The 17,274-nt window shown below is 40.6% G+C and overlaps 1 protein-coding gene across 4 annotated transcripts; it reads right to left on the minus strand.

Moving 5' to 3' along the window:
- Positions 1 to 3: 3 nt before the first annotated feature.
- washc5 (WASH complex subunit 5) lies at positions 4 to 15,781 on the minus strand. 4 transcript variants are annotated; one of them, XM_030749782.1, is made up of 29 exons: positions 15,704 to 15,781; positions 14,923 to 15,176; positions 14,442 to 14,587; positions 14,218 to 14,302; positions 13,932 to 14,032; positions 13,418 to 13,610; positions 13,156 to 13,308; positions 12,887 to 13,000; positions 12,274 to 12,445; positions 8,464 to 8,591; positions 8,024 to 8,153; positions 7,566 to 7,678; positions 5,960 to 6,126; positions 5,574 to 5,649; positions 4,931 to 5,041; positions 4,326 to 4,466; positions 3,718 to 3,798; positions 3,485 to 3,586; positions 3,132 to 3,311; positions 2,860 to 2,984; positions 2,567 to 2,729; positions 2,315 to 2,417; positions 2,148 to 2,227; positions 1,915 to 2,018; positions 1,584 to 1,713; positions 1,315 to 1,411; positions 975 to 1,128; positions 724 to 811; positions 4 to 455 (listed from the first exon to the last, which is right to left on the minus strand). In XM_030749782.1, exons 2-29 carry the CDS (start codon positions 15,106 to 15,108, stop codon positions 399 to 401), a joined length of 3,480 nt encoding a protein of 1,159 aa, XP_030605642.1. In that variant the 5' UTR covers positions 15,109 to 15,176; positions 15,704 to 15,781; the 3' UTR covers positions 4 to 398. The 4 variants fall into 4 exon arrangements, with proteins under 4 accessions (XP_030605642.1, XP_030605643.1, XP_030605645.1 ...); XM_030749783.1 differs by lacking the exon at positions 15,704 to 15,781 and adding an exon at positions 15,631 to 15,666; XM_030749785.1 differs by lacking the exon at positions 15,704 to 15,781 and adding an exon at positions 15,559 to 15,577.
- Positions 15,782 to 17,274: the final 1,493 nt, after the last annotated feature.

Consider the following 17,274-nt stretch of genomic DNA (forward strand, 5'->3'; position numbering starts at 1 on the left):
TACTTTTTACAAAGAACCGTGTTTATTCATGAATTTCTTTTATAAATGGCACAGAGTGACAGTAAATAAAGTCGGCAGGATAATTTATATGCATTTCAATGTTCTATTAATTTACAATCTGTTAGTGCAAGACACTGATAGTTTACACAATGAAATATAAGTAAACAAATCAAAAGGCCCCATATTTGACATATCACTATAGAAAAGGCACAGATGAAAATGATAAATTTAAAATAAAGCCTGTGGTCTTGGCCTACTGGGGCACTTAAACATAACTAATTAGCTGTTAATTATTAGTAACACCTGTGCAGTCTCTACTATGAGTCCAAATGTCTGCAGTAGAAAAAACATTAAGCAACAAAAGCCTAATGTTTAGATTAAATTCTTCATCGGGATCTTCACAGTATTGTTCTGAACTCATCAAAAATATAACTGGGCACATGAGCTTCAGCCACCTTAAAAACACAGAAAATGAAAAGGAAATACATGTTATTGCGGGAAAGAACAACAATACAGATGTAAAATATAGTGTTTTAAAATGTCTTTTCCCACAGCTGATGGGTCTTAGACCTGACAGTACAATAAAACTGTTCCTAAGAATACTGAGGTTTCAGCATTTCAGTTCTCCTACTACTCCTGGGTACTGTGAATTTTGCCAACTGTTGTCATTTACAATCTCTTAAAATAGCTTCTAACTAATAATATGGTAAAAGTTGCACCTACCTTACGTGACAGTTTTGAGTACTTCACGTAGTCTTCGAGGAACATCAGAGCACCCACCACATCAGAAGGCATGTCAGGGATTTTCTGACTATAATGGGATCAAATGGAAACTTTTAATATGATTCCATGATACATTTCCTGTCCAGCAACAAGATCAAAAACACATCACAAAGGAAACCTACAGCCCAAAATATGTGATTTTGAATGTTATTTTTGAAATCTTTCTGAAGTAGTTAAGGCTGTTTTGCTACCTTGTGCACTGCTCCATGATAGAGCGGATGAACTGACCAATGTGAGCCAGGAACTGCTGTGTGTATCTGGAGTGGAACTGCTTGAGCAGGGTGAGCAAGCCGAGTACCAGCGGAGGCCAGTCAACCGGGTCTGTGGCTTTTCTGCAGGTCATTCCTGGCGTAACAGCAAACATCAAATTAAAACCACATTCAGCATTCCACTGTGCATTAGCAGATACATGTGGGACAAACAAAGCCATGATAATTAATGCAGCTTTCTGAGAAATTACAAATCTACTGCGTGAAGAGGCCATCAAAGCCCACTGGACTGACCTGTTGTACTGAAAATTGTGTAACTCACCCTGGTTTTTGTTGTACTGAAGTTTAGGCAGCTGAGCAATAATAAAAAGGAAGTTGATAATGGGGAAGTAAGCGAGGCGCTTTGTAGTGATGTAGATCTGTGTAAAGAAGAAAAGCAGGCTAAACATGAACATCTGCTAATCTATAACCAAACAAAGCAGAAAACAGCTTGCATTTGTGGTGGTCATTGAAGTTTAAAAGACTCATTTCGAGTGTCACTGGAACAAGGCTAACTGATTGCGTGGGAAGAAATGCCTATTCTGTTCAAACCTTGTTGAGAGGGTTGTGAATGCCAGCAGCCTCCAGATATGCAGTGATCTCGTACAGAAGAGTGTTGTCCTCTTTAGGATAAGGCAGAGATGGGTCCTGGTAATGGGCCTCAATGTCTGCCAGCAGAGACCTGGCAAGACCATAATTAGAGTGAGAATAAAAGAATAAAAAGTATGAGTAAAACAAACATAAACCACTGTTGATTTTTCAGCTTATACGGATGCAATCAGCAGGAACCTTCATCATTAAAGTCATACAGAGAAGTACTTGAGGTAACTAATAGAAATACATAAAGAACAATTTAGTGAGACTATGGTAAGAACAGACTGACTTGTTGAGGTTTTCCAGTGCAGCACCCAAGTGTTTGGAGTCAAACTTGCAGGAGTAGTTAAGCTCATTAGCAATCTGCTGTCTGAGAATCTGCATCTGACCAACCTACAACAAACACATGCATTCAAAATGATTTCAATGTCTTCATCAGAAAATTGTTACAATCAAGAGCAAACATAAGAGATTTATTTATGTTTATTTTCTATTCACTAACATGACAATATGGAGCAGTACCTTCATGATGGCTTCCAGATATGTGCCCCAGATCTTCTGGGATTTGGCCACAGCACTGCTGTAGACTTTGCTGGCATTAGCTACAGCAACAAACACAATGATGAGATTTGCACAAAGAAAAAAAAAAAATCTGGAAGTTTGTAGATTTCTCTAAAATGAATACCTACCCACAATGCCTTGGACTGGGTTGACAGCACTGAGCAAAGTTCTGAAGACCTCCACCACAGATTTGTCCTTCAGAATGTTCTTCTGAAGCATGATCAGGAAGTTCTGGTGAGACAAACACATACATAACTACATTCTGGTAGCCATACTATGTGCACTGAAGATATTACAAAGACTGACATGATTTCAGGGTTTAAGTTTTGTTACTCTGAATGACATCTTTCTTTTTTTTTTTTTTTGTGGGAGATCAATACCTGAAGTTCCTTGACAATCATGAAGCAGAGCAGGCGATCCAGTCCGTTGAGGCCAAACGTACCCAGGGTGCTTTGGATCTCAGAGAACAGCCTGTTGTTAGTCACCTCCTGGTGGCTCTTCAGGTCGTACCAGGTGTTCATCTGGTCCATGTAGCATGTTACCCTGTAGAAAGAACCAGTTTATAACTGCATGACCAAAAATTTTCTTCTACATCCTCAGATTTAAACTCAGTTGTTCAGGAAATTTCAGTAACTTCTATTTCACATCCACAGTTATATCTGCTAAGACATACTTGGGATCAGTGATTCGGAGGATCTCTCTGCAGAGACGACCAATGAAGGTGGCAGACTCATCCACAGAGGGAAACTTGGGAATGGGGATGTGGGTGGACTGGTGCACGCTCTGCCAGTCCTGGATCTGAAAAGAAGCAAGAAACAAACTTATGAGCCAACTGCTATTACTGACAAACAGCCAAACAACTAAGGCGCTTCTTATTGATCAGTCAGGGACAAACTGCTCACAGTGCACTATTCAGGGAAGCGGAAAAAGCATGTTAAGCTTGACCTTGGTTCTGAGAAAACTGTTGCACTCCTGTTCCACATTGTAGTTGATGATGCGGGACACTTCCTCCTGCCAGATTTTAAGGCCATAAATGCTGACATAGTCCTGGATGTATTCAAACGATCTATAGAAGCCATCCATGGTGGCAGCCATCTCCTTCAACTTGGGCATCAGTTCACTGGGCTGAAACAGTTAAATATTGCACTCTTAATTTTTTTTTTACCGCTATTAATCTTCATTTTCACATGGAAAATTAACATGGACACTAGTTAACACAACCAAATATGTCACAAACTTGAACTTGATTAATAACCCATAGCATACCACTATCACTGCAGACAGATGCGGTGTCTCACCTTAGCCTTTGGATTGAAGATTAAGCCTTTGTGCAATGCATAAGCCACCCTCTTCACCAGCTCCTTTCTGATGCCATCCTCCAGAAGCTGCTTAGGATCCACCTAAAATATCAGTGTGTTAATAAAGCAAAACTGTGCTGCACCAAATCCCCGCCTGTCAACAAAAGTGTATTAATCTTCTAGAAGATAGAAATCTTTTCTCAAAGTTCAGAAACTTTAATCATCACATTTACCTTGATGATCCCAACGAGAGTAGTCTTCATCATCAAGATGCCCTCGGTGAAAATAGAGATGTCATGAGTGAGTTTTGCCACCTGTAAACACACAGAGCAGAAAGATGTTTTGGCACAAGTATCTGAAAAATCAGAAAAGCTAATTCTGCAATCATTGTTATAAAAACAGATGACAGCTAGACATTTAGTTTGCTTTCCAGTTTAAAAAACAAATTCCACTCTATAACAATCCTATTTAATTTCAAGGCATTGGACTGCATTTCCAAATATGACTTCAAAAAATTTAAAAAGTAACTTCAGAACTTCACACTCTAATTAATCCAATTCAAGTAAGTCTGCTGGCACAATCTGTTTCCATATCACGCTTCCTTTTCCAATTTGTATTTCACATCAAAAGCTGCGAACAGATTGAAAAATGTTAGCATGATTGCCTCTGACTCCCATACAGCTGATGAGGCGAGATCAAAACAGAACAAAATGAGCCGTCTTATCTAGCTTTTTTTCATTTTATACAAGCTCTGAAGATTTTTTTTTTTCTTTCTGTCAGTGACATTCTGAACAACACCCTAGGAGAAAGAGACAGTTTCATGCACAACAGTTTCTCTTACTTCATATCGAGCCCCCAGCTGGGCGTAGTCCTTTAGTTTGTCCTTATCCAGCCGTGTGGGCACCTCCATGATGTCATGGATCTGAAGTTTGATGATTTTGGCCAGAGAGGTAAACATGCTCTCTGGGATAATTTGCAGCACCTGGAAGCAAGATAAAACACCCAAACTCATTAATAACATGACTATAATGTATGTTTGGGTTTTGAAGATTGAATATTCAAGACTGGTCCTAAAAACCAGACTGTCTACAATGCCGTATCAGATCAACGATCTCAAGTATGGCTATGAGGAACAAACCTTCCAGCATAAAGTAACGCAGCATGTGCCTGGGGTCACCGAAGGTTAACATCATTTTAAGGTACAGATGCACTAAGCACTTCTTTTTGGGTACATTTGCCAAACAGATGGTTTTTAGAAAAATCCATCATTCCTGCAGCTGTTATTCCACTGATACTGAAAAATAGTCTGCAGCATGCAGAGCTCATTTGTTAATGTTATGTTATGAAACTACCCACTACAAGAATATTAGTCCACTCTGATGTGAAAAAATTGAAGGAGCAGCTTTTGTAAGAGCCCAAGTGAAAAAATACTGCATTATACACCACCTTTCTGACATAAGACACCAACTCTCCAGAGTAGAACTGTGAAACACTCAGCAGGTCAGCACTGTTGGCCTGGTTGATACGCAGCAATGGAAGATCCAATGCAGATGCCAGCTGGTCACACACACACACACACACACACACACACACACACACACACACACACACACACACACACACACACACACACACACACACACACACGCACACAAAATAATAATTTTTAAATCACAGGTAACATTTCTCCATACTGAGACAAAGTGATGGGAGAAAATTTACTAATTCTTGTTTTAGTAAATTTGTGGGGACAAATAGGAGTGGGAATCATAGAGTAACTCATGATCCAATAATATCACGAGATGTTGCTATAGTGATTCTGCAATACTTTATATTTCACAAGATATTCACCTATGATATATCAAAGAAATTGAAGGAGGAAAAATAACTCTAATAGGCTAAATAATGAGTGCTACCACAATGAGTCATGAAGTAGTGACTCTGGTAAGTCAAACTGGCGGGGGGAAGCTGTTTAATTAAAAATATTGATATTCAGCGCCATGTTGACAATCATATTGCAAGAGAAAGCAATAGGATATATTGTTAGAGATATATTTTGTCCCACACCTAGACATAAACAGGCCCTCACCTTCAGAAATGTAGCTCTGAGTTTAGTAACCATGGATGGGTTGACTCTGATGCTCTCCTGCATAATGGATGTAAAGCTGCAAAACAAAGCATAAGTCACGGGGGAAAAACAAATGAAATCATCTACACCAACAAAGCAAAAACACAAGTGAATTAAATCAAAGCCAAAACACGTGCAGTACTGTGGTTTTAGGATGGTTTGCAATATAGAAAGATAAACAAAATGAGTTGCTGCTGTCTTTTGCAGACCAAGTGAACTGCACTGCAAGTGCTGCTCTAAGATTCACTTAACTCATGATAAAATTAAGTAATACTGTATCCATAAATGACACCAATTAAACTAATCACTCTGCACTGGCACTATTTTGTTTGCCAGTAAGTAAATACCTGTCAATTATCTGCCATGCATAGGACAGATCTCCAACTATCTGCATGGTGATAAGGACTTCTTCTTTGATATTGATTGTGCGGATCATTTGGTGCATGAACTTCCTGGTGTCAGCCAGGAACTGACAAACTTGCAGGTTAGACTCCAGCTGGTGGAATTCCTGAACCTGAAGACCAAAGGGAATCATTTTATAGGCACAGGCTGGCAGGTTTACTTTCTTGATTAATTAATTAATTAAAAAAAATAAATAATAATAATAATTTTTATAATTTTGCCGACCCCTATGGAAGAACAACAAAGGGAACAGTTTAGGCTCAAAGGAGAGTGTTTGGTGGCCAGGCCTTAGCCCATGGTGCCCGGCCGGGCACAACCCGAAGAGGAGACATGGGCCCACCCTTCTGTAAGCCCACCACCCACAGGAGGCGTTGTAAGGGTCGGGTGCAATGTGTGTTGGGCGGTGGCCACGGGCGGAGGCCCTGGTGGACCAATCCCTGGTTATTGGGACACAGAATGTCACCTCTCTGGTGGGGAAGGAGCCTGAGCTATTGTGTGAGGTTGAGAGATACTGACTAGATAAAGTCAGGCTCACTTTAAAGCATGGCCTGGGCTGTGGAACCAGTGTCCTGGAGAGGGGCTGGACAATAAGTCAGACTTGTTTCCTGTGGGTGTTGGACTCTGCCAGGGTTGCCCTTTGTCACTGATACTGCATATGCAGTGATGTGCATGCTGCACTGGTCTGTTGTGGTAAAGAGAGAGCTGAGAGTGAAAGCAAAGCTGGTGATTTACTGGTCAATCTACCCTACCCTCCCTACCCTCCTATGGTCACCAAAAGAATGAGATTGCGGACACAAGCAGAGGAAATGAGCTTCTTCCTAAGGGTGGCTGGCCTCTCCTTTAGAGCTAGGATGAGGAGCACAGTCATTTGAGAGGGGCTCACAATAGAGCCACTAATCTTCCACATCGAAAGGAGTCAATTGAGGTAGTCTAACATCTGACTAGGATGCCTCCTGGATATCTCTTGCGTGAGGTGTTCCGGGCATGTCCTACTAGGAGGAGGCCATGGGGCAGACCCAGGACACACTGGAGAGATATCTCTCAGCTGGCCTGGAAATGTCTCTGTGTCCCCCTGGATGACCTGGAGGAGGTGGCTGGGGAGAGAGAGGTCTGGGCTTCTCGGCTTATGCTGCTACCCCTGTGATCCAGCCCCAGATAAGCAGAAAAAGATGGCTGGATGGATGGTTGATTAAGTTTGTATTGGTATTCATTAAATTTCTCACAATTATCAACAGCTTTATATAAACATATTCCAAGCTTTTGTACCAAATTCTGTTTGTTCCATTTCTATATTTATAACATATGGTGGTGGGATAGACAGCAGAAAATGAGGGCATTGCAATCCACTGAGCCAACAAAACATCCCTGTTACATAATCCTTTGTCTATATGCATTTAATAGGAGTTAAACTGTGAAACACTGTTCTTGGATTTACTTGTTATCTACGAATGAAGTTAAGGCAATCAAAATGGAGTATCAGCACCACTGTCATGTTAGACTGATCTAATCTGAAAATGTAAAGCTATGCTGAAATATAATTATCGTGCTCACCTCTACAAGAGCCTGTATCAATTGGACCGTCTTCCTCCCAGCAGCTGTAGAGTCCTCATAGTTCAAAGACTCAATCTGCTTTGAGATTTCCCTGAACCAAGCCTGTAAGTTCTCTGTGAAGGACAGTAAAAGTGTGTTGTACAAGCAGATAAAATGTTACCAAAGTATTTCACAAGTGGCAGTTACGCTAGAGGTAAGTATGACTGATATAAATTTAATCCTCCGCTCCCGGCATGTGTACCTTTAATACATTTTTTCCATCTTGTTTCCCTGCCTCAACATTTCCATCTGAATGCCTTCAAGCTTAAAATCATTTAAGAATTTGTGTCCCACCACTGAAATAATCCATGACAGTCAAAGTAAGAAATGCTGCATGGCTGAAACTCCTGTAGTCAGAATTGCTTTTTTTTGCTCTGTATGTAATTCTTCACCTTATCCGGCCTCACAGTGTAACTCACCATTTTTCTCCACCCTGGTAAGAGGTTTGACACCAGAGAAGACTTCAGCCAGCTCAGTCATTCGCTCTGATCCCTCCTTCTTGTAGCTCTCCCATTTGATCTGCTTCTCTGACAGCATCTGCTTGAACATCTGGAAGAAGAATAGCACAGATGCTAAGCTGATGAGGGAGGATTAGTCAGATGAGATACGTAATTAGAACATTAAATTTGTGTCCCTTCCAAATGATACACTGGCTAGCCATATGCTACCTGACAGTAAGCTAACAGGCAACCAGGGGGACACACCTAACAAGAGCTACAGTTGGACAGATCACTTTGAAATTATTAAGGAATTCGTTTGTCATCTTTGCTCTTTTAAAAAAAACTTTTAAAAAATGACTTTTTCACTTTTTTTCCCCCCAAGGATCATTTAGATTTTGTAATACTGATGAAAAACTCACCTCTTTGAGTGTGAACTCAAACTGAGCTGTGTCGAGCAGTAGCTGGAAAAGGATCTTGGGGTTGTACTTGGAGTCATTAAGCACCTGGTCTTTGATCTGACGAAGACGCTTGTTGTTTAGATCATAGGCTACAGGACAAACGGTGACTGATTACAAATCAATCTGCTATTTTCACCAACATCACCATTTTAAATGTAAGTCCAAACTTGGACATATGGGTGTCACTGGACATTTACTCTATGAAAAGGTAAATTCATACAGGTACACTGAAATTAAGGCTCAAAATACATGAAAAATAACACATTAATTTCTGACTGTTCCTTGACTTTGCCCATACAGTCACGTGAAAAAGGAAACTCCTGTGAAAAACTAAATACACCCTCACAGCTTTAATAGCCAGATGCTGCTAATCAAATGCACTTGGTTAACTGATCATTAACATTACTGTACTTGTGATTATTAATTTACATTTGCATTTAAGAACATTTTTTCTTTAAAAAATATTTTACCATGGCCTGTAAATATAATGAAAGGCTTTATTTTTATTTATTTATTTATTTTGACAGATGTATGCAGTTAACCATTTAAAACACTACAATTTCAAAAATGAATCCCAATGAGCAGTTCTTTTTAAAAGACCTGTGTTTTTTTTCTTTAGAATATGTATTATTGCTCATTAATAAGACAAAGGTATTTCTTATTCGAATGCTTGATTAATCGATGGAATAATCCATAGAATACTCGATTACTAAAATAATTCATAGTTGCAGCCCTAGTGAACACAACACTACAACCTTCCCAGGAGTGGACATCCCAGTAAATTCACCCCGAGGCCAGACCGTGCAATGCTCAGAGAAGATTTTTAAAAATAAATAACTATATCTAAGGCCTCAGTAAGCATGTTAAAGGACAAAAAAATGTCACTTCCCCAAAAAATGCTGTATAATTATAGGGCAAGAGAGAGTGAGACAGAATGTGTCTGCGTGTGAGTCCAGCTCAGGTGGAGAAGAGGCTGCAAATGGACAGACTACAGTCTTTGTATGTAAACGTCCCACATTTGCAGCTGGTGCTTCTAACTCTTCTCTTTCTGTCTGTGCAAAAAAAAAAAAAAAAGTAACATTGCCTCCTGCTCTTACATTTACTGATGAGAGAGGGGCCTGGAGCAGCACCCTGCAGATTTGAGTTGATTCATTTTTTGACCTGTTTGACAGGCCAAAATAAGCAGCCCCACATAAGCCTGCAGTTCCTCTATATCCACATCTGCGACTGAGCGTCTCCCATGCAGATTTGTCATGGCCACAATTTACTGCGGGGTTTCATCCACCAGCAGCAGTGCAAAGCTAGACATCGGGTAAGAATCAAACGTCTGGCTGCTGGGACACAGCAGAGCACTGCAGTATTTGTGGGAGACCAAATTTTGTTTTCCATTTTTGAAGTCCATCCCACTAGGGTTTAATCCCGGGATCCGGGATTCCCGGGAAATGCGATCAGAACCATTTCCCGTTTCCCGGGAAACGTTAGACGGGAAACCGGGAAAAAAATTCCGATTTGACTTTCAGAAAGAAAAGAAAGCTTCAGAATGTTAAATTTAAGGAAATATTGAGAGAAGGGTTCGTTTAATGCGAAAAGCATTACTCTTCATTTCAGGCACGTTCAGCCTCCGTTTAAGGCTTCAGCCTTCATCTCAAGCGTTTTAATAGAGGTATTACACAGTTGTACTTTTTTCCTCTTTAATTTGTTGAAATCGTAGCCAATGTGTTTACCCTAAGGTATTTTGTATTATATAATTTTATATTATTATATATTGTTATATTGCATTATATAGCCTATAAAATATGCCTGCCCTGAACAATAAAGAAATATCTGTTTAACTTCGAGTGTTTCTTTTCCTCGTTTGCAGCCGCTTACTAACAATCATGAATTAGGATACGGGCCTAATGTGTGAAGAAATTATCATGAAATAGATACTTTAACATATTTCGCTTTTAAAATGGAGTTGAGTAAACTGTATATTTTTTAGGCTATAAGGATTGGCCAGTTTTTCAAAAGACGATTCACAGCGAACCTACTTTAACCCTCAGACACGGTGTTATAAATTTGCTGTTGTCAGAATGGCAATGACCAAGTCGTGGTGCATTACTCAAGGCCCTGTGTTATGCCATATTATAGTGTAGTACAGTAGTTAACTTTTCAATGACTATTACAGCGTTCCACTGGTGGAGATATAGCACAACAGATGTCGCCACGACAGCGTGGCTGAGCCTTTATCAATGCTGTGGAGATGAACCGTATTGTTTTGCACCAGCAGTTGTAAAATATCTTGGTATAATTCCATGTACAATGGAGGAATATTCGAATTATATTTGTTAAGGGAGTGTTGAGGAACGATACAACACCGCATAGCTCGAGCACTCGAATGTCCAGATGTAGGTTTTATTGCGTTAATCAAGCCGACGTTACCCCCTACTGGGCATAACAGGACATAGCTGGAAAGCTACCTCTACAATATCACAATAGGTTAAGGCCGACACAGGCTACAGAAGGCCTAATTAAAATAAATAAATAAATAAACTTTTTCCCGGGATTCCCGGGAAATGGCTCATCATTTCCCGGGATTTGATTCATGTCATTTTCGGGAAAAATATTAAACCCTACATCCCACCCCTGCTTCATCCATCTCTACTCTCATCTTCAGGTGAGTCTTTGGATAAGTTGGACTACAGCTGGCCTGTTCCACCATCTGAGGTCTCATCCATGTCAGTCTCAGAGTCCTCAGAGGAGAATGAGGAGCCATCAGACATCATGACAATTTTCAGAGCCTGCGGTGTGCTGCAAAGTCTTGCAATCTCTAAAATGACTACTCTCAAACTACTACTCGTACTTATAACCATTGCTGAAGTGCAACTGCATAAACTACCTGAGCAAGAACCAAAACAATGTCCAATTTTGTTTTGATTCTTGCTGCTGAGGTATCTTTGTGTTGAAAGGCCACTAATCATTTATTATTATTGAATTACATTAATAATGCAGAATGTAGCCTCCTAAGACTTGAAGTTGGACATCTCACACACACACACACACACACACACACACACACAATTATCCAACAACATCCATAGCAACACGCACTTATCATTTCAGTAGGCACCCTTGTAAAAAAAAAAAGTAAGAAGTGTCAAATTTTGCTGCAAGCTTTGAATGGTTAAAAAAAAAAACATCTGGTGAAAAATATCAGAATTAAAAATTGAAAGCCAGTAGTCCAAAATTAAATTTTAACATAACAGGAGGCATTACTTAATGTTAAGATAAATGTGGGATAAAAATGAAATGGCATTTTCAGCAATTTTCAATGGGGACATTTTTTTCCCAACAAATGTTAATTTTGCATTATTTTAAAGAACTTAAAGGAACGAAGATGGCTACTCTAAAAAAATTATTTTTTAATTTATATCCTCTATTTGAGATATATTCATTCAGCACAACCAAGATGGCTTGAAAATAAATAACTGAATGACTCAAATTGTCCCTAGGATCGCCTAAGAGACCTGTGCATAAATGAACGCCCGCAAACCTCAGTGAGCTGAAGCAATGTTGTAAAGAGGAATTGGCCAAAATTCCTCAACAGTGATGTGAGACACTGATCAAGTCATACAGAAAACAGTTACTTCAAGTTATTGCTTCTAAAGGTTACTGAATTATGGGGTGTACTTAGTTTTTCACAGGGCTGTAGATAGGACACACACGGTACTTATTCTTCTGCAAGCTCCACCGATGTATATGAGGGGAAAAGAAACTGCCCAGCGTTCTCACCTGACTCTGCAGAGTGCAACATCAGCCAGCGAATAGCAACATTGCAGTCTCTCAGACAGTTGAGGAGTTTCGGGATGTTGTCCAAGATAATTTCCTCCCTGAGGAAACCTTCCTTTAGCAGCTGTTGCACCTGAGGCCTCAGACTGTCCACACTGGCTGCATACCGAGTAGCCTACACACATAATAAAAAACATGTTTCTTGTATACAGTGTACTATCGTTCATTCAAGATAATCAATTATTCATACATTCACTCCCACTAGTGGTCATTAGTAAGAATGGCAAGGTCTGCAGGTGAAAGACTAAACATGGATTATTCAGTTAGCTCGTCCTGCTGTGTGTGTGTGTGCGCATGTGTGTGCGCATGTGTGTGTGTGTGCACGCGCACAGACTTTTTCATGACTCAGCTCTATAGGCATCCCCATATTTTAAATGAGCTTTCAAAGAGAAGTTTAAGATTTGTTTCTATTTACATTCTCCACTCCATTGGGTGTGTTACAAATTCTATGGGCACTGCAAACACTACCTGCACACAATAGATAAGCACACTGAAGGACTGTAAATGAAAGAATCAGAGGACTCCCTGACACTGAAGCTAATGTATTTTTTAATACCTGCTCTTTGATGTTAGCAGAGTCCAGGGTGTAGTTGAGTGCAGTCTTGGCAGCTTTGTATGGTTCCCAGGCTTCCACCAGATTCACTGTGATCCCCATGTAAATGCTGATAACCTGCAGGGAAAGAGCATTTACATTTCAGAACAATATACCCAATGAAAAAACTGCAGCAAAACATGCCATACATTAAAAAGACAATGGCATAACATTTATAAAGATATTTACATTCAGATCTATTGCAAATCAGAAAGACATAACAACTGCCTTACCCAGTTATCAGGAAAGTATTTGTCCACTATCTCCCTCATCTTGGCCTGCTGGGTGTGCAGTATGGAGGGGCTGAAGAAGAGGCAGACATACAGCATGGCCGCCTGGTTAGCCAGTGCTGTGCTGCGATGCTCTGGTAGGGGGTAGGCAGAAACCTAATGGACAGGAGGAAGAAAAAATTTGTAACAAGGGAAACAAAGTGGGACAAGATTTGCTTGACTTTAACTGCAAAGTGATTTTTTTTTTTAATGAAATGTTTCTCACTTGGTTGTAGATGTCATCTGAGCGCAGCCTCCCAATGACCATGCTAATAAAAGTAGCGCTGATGGGAACTCTCTGGAAGTAGCTCTCTGGGTAGTTGGCTGGCCGTTTGGCTCCAGGCTGGCTGGAGTAGCCAGTGCTACGCAGGAGCTTACAGATGTCATCCAGGTTGGAATCAGCTGAGGAACGGGCAGCACTGAAGAGAAAAAATTTGTTTTTCAGACAGAAGCATGCATTTTTGGCGCCAGTCTACATAAAAAAGTAATAATAATATAAATAAGATGGATTATTAACAGTGGTAAAGTACTACTGGAATGTTATTTACTTTTGAACAGTATGCCTCTGTGTGTAGCTTCCACTCCTCCTGATAGGAGTTAAAACTTTTGGTGAATCAAGTAAGTGACTCACCCTCACTGTAAGAAAGCTCGCAGGCTAACAACTGACTGGAGTGCACTGAGCAAGTGAGTCACAAAGAGCGTGCCATCTGGATGTGTGTGGATGTGAGTCACAAGCGTACCTGTATCTATAATAGGAAACAAGCATCCTCTCTCTGACTTCTCCTTCAATTTTTTGGTCAATAACCAGCAGCATGACTCCATACAGGTAGAGGGCTTCACACTGGGAGAAGAGAAAATATATCCAATCAATTCATTTAGTTTTGATGTATCACTTTAAGGGCTTAGCATCCCGATTCATCTGCCACAGGCGACTAATTCTAACCAATTCACAAACAGATATTTAAAGATGTAAGCCCATTTTGTAATGTTAGAATGTTAAAACCAATTTGCATTTGTGTTACTTACGAGAAGCTGTTTCCCATCCTCATTTAAAAGCACAGTCTCCAAGGTCTGCTGAATATAAACACCCTCATGTAGGTCATCCAAATATCTTGAGGGAGGAAAATATAGTACATCAACCTCTTTTAAAATAGTACTTTTTAGCATATCGTTAAACAGAAAAACACGTGTTTCTCATGGTCAAGCACTATGGTTTTAGTTTTCTATTTGATGAGGACATGCTCAGATACCTGTTAAGATCCACTATGTATTTGTGGACGCTCTCAAAAGCCAGATAGAACCTTGACAGAATCTCAATGTTGTTCTCTCTGAACTCTTCATCCAAGTCCTGAAGCTCTGGTTTGGCTTCCAGCTTCCCCTCGTAATACTCAGCACCCTGGAGAGGAATCAACACTGTGTGACAACCCGGGGCAGATGCAAACAATACTCATGTCTTTATGAAAATATGCACAAAGTCAACTGCAACTGGCGCAATAATACACCCGTTTCAAATTTTTATCTTTTGCTCTCTAGGAAGACTTAAAGCTGCCTGTCAAAACCAATATGGTTGTAGTCATTTCAATGAAATATCCCATTAAGCTGACTACTGCAAAACTGAGTATGCTTTATGTGTATAGTTTCCTCAAATACAAATTTGAATAAAATCTTGCAGCCTTCTTCAGCCTACACCACAGGCTAAAAGGGATTCTGAATTCCTGATGTAGTTCATACCTTGAAGTAGCTAAAATCACAGACAATGTCTCCATACTTCTGCTGGTCACTTTTGTCCTTGAGCCGAAAAACTGAAGGGATAAAATCAGAGAGGCGCAAGAGCTCAGCAATGATGGCATTTCCTCTGGAAACAATCCTGAGGATGGCCTGGCCGCACAGGTTGTTGTCTGCCAGGAAGTCCACCATAATGGATGGAGGAGGAAGAAGGTGGGGGGGTGTACTTGGCTTTTTTGCAGCAAATACTGTGGATATACCTGAAAAACAAAAGACAAACAACGTGTTTGAAAAGAACACGTAGTTTACCTGAAGGCTTTCTGAAACTGTAGGACATTAACCTGGTTCTAGCACACAGACTGGCTCTGAAGCCAAACAGACCTGAGGGAAACAGCTTATTTATTAGCATCAGCAAATCGTTAGTCCGGTAGTGATGCTTTATTGCAAAATATATAATTCAGGAGCATCATTTTCTCACGTTTCAACCTTAACATGTCTGCGGTTGTAAAATCTAAACCCCTTGAATGTCCAGGTTTCTTTAAGACGGAAAACAGAACCGAAGTTATTATATAATTATAATATTATCTGTAACTATTAGTTATCATGAAGCTAACGTTAGCATATAGCCTGCCCGCTAATTACTTTCATCAACTGACGCTGCAGATGACACGGGAGCACTTGTACAAGTCCAAACATCGCTTGACTAAAATTTACCCTTTTACATTCTGATGTCTGAATTCAAGCTGTATCGTTTTAAACTTCCAACACTGTAGTAAAAGGTACTTGCCTCCTCGGAGCTCCTCTTCCCTGTTTACGTTCTCATGACCAACCACGTGACTTTGCTGCTGGGGTGTGTTTGATTCTGTTCACCCAACTGCGCCGGAGACGTGTGGGAACAACTTTGATAAACGCCTTGACCTCCACGAGATGGGAATATGCTGAGATGTTATTCTTTATTTCATTTTCTAAAAGTGTCTCTATATCAGGTGGATTCCCCGAAGAAACTGGTAAAGGCCTGCAAATAAAAATGGCAGGTCAGATGAATTCAAGCCGGTCCGGCCTCCTTTGGAGTCCAATCAGGATGATATGCACATTTCCGCTAGGTGGCGACAGAGATCCACTATACCTTCAGTTTATCTCCCTCACTACTGCTGCAGCACACACTCAGGACCAGAGTGTGTGTACAGCTTTCTTGCTCCACAGGGATGGGCTCTAAACTGAAATTAAACCAACAGGGAAGAAATCCCAACTCTGGTTTTCAGCTGACAAATATCCCCCTAAAATGTGTTTTCTTGAAGTTATCTGAATTGGACTGTCCTCCAACTACTATTCCATAAAAATATATTTGGCTGAAGCATTATCATCATCACGCCACAAACCTGGCTGAAAAATACCCCCCAAAAAAGCCTACCCAACCAGCATGAGACCAGCTCGGATGAATTACCACAACACTTCATGTTTCCTTCAAACTCTGATTGAATTGGAGTTTTATTGCCGATAAGTCTAACACGCTGGCAGGCCCTTCCCTCAAAGCAGTGTGAGCCAGAGGTTAATAGCATTCAGATGGTGGGAGCTGTTTGCTTGACCTGTCACCTCCCCGTGTGACAAGAACAAGGTTTCATCCCGATCATGAGCCATCTGATGCCTTTGTGTGCCACAGCAGACTGTACAACACGCCCCCCTATAATTAAAATTTAAATTTCCGTGTGGTGAAACAGCTGTCAGTCTTTTCCTACAAAAATTGCTGCATCGTTTCTTTGAAATGCAAAAGACTCTCTGCCTCTGGGTGTTTTTTTTTTGTTTTTTTATTACAGATTACCTTCAGTGGTTTTACTTTCATCATTAGTGCAGGGCAGTGACTGACAAGGAAATGGGAGGCAGGATGTAACATGTGGCAAAGGTGAACTATGCTTAATGTCCTGCCTTTCTCACCCAGCCACTGGAGTACCATTATTCCAACGCATTTTGTAGTCGGGACAAGAGAGAGAAATCCTGACAGAGACAGATGCAATTTAGATTCATAGCTTGCCTCGTCATCGACCCAGCTGTCCACACGCTGCACGCTGTGTCCCTGCAGCCGATGGATTCATTACCTGTTTACCATCACACCAAGGTCACATTCTCAGTAGCACCTGGGTCAGCTATATGGGCTTCCTGGGAAGCATCGTGAAAGGCTTTCACTAACGAGGTCTCTTATTACACACCTTCTTCATTAACCTTCAAGGGCCTCGAGGCTTTCCTGTGCTTGTTATCTTGATTGGTCTTCGAGGGATCTCGCTGAAGAACTGTTTTAATTGTAAAATATTAGACTGTGATGAATCAAATGTGCATAGGGAGGGGGGGGGGGGGGGGGGGGGG

The sequence above is a fragment of the Archocentrus centrarchus genome, chromosome 16, assembly GCF_007364275.1.
Source record: "Archocentrus centrarchus isolate MPI-CPG fArcCen1 chromosome 16, fArcCen1, whole genome shotgun sequence".
NCBI classification, from domain to species: Eukaryota; Metazoa; Chordata; class Actinopteri; order Cichliformes; family Cichlidae; genus Archocentrus; species Archocentrus centrarchus.

Coding starts and splice junctions, on each gene's coding strand:
- washc5 (XM_030749782.1), bottom strand. CDS start 15,108: ATGGTGGACTTCCTGGCAGACAACAACCTGTGCGGCCAGGCCATCCTC. Junction 14,588..14,922: donor GTGATTTTAGCTACTTCAAG/GTATGAACTACA, acceptor ATTCCTCTCCAG/GGTGCTGAGTATTACGAGGG. Junction 2,985..3,131: donor ACAGTTTTCTCAGAACCAAG/GTCAAGCTTAAC, acceptor GCTTCTTTTCAG/ATCCAGGACTGGCAGAGCGT.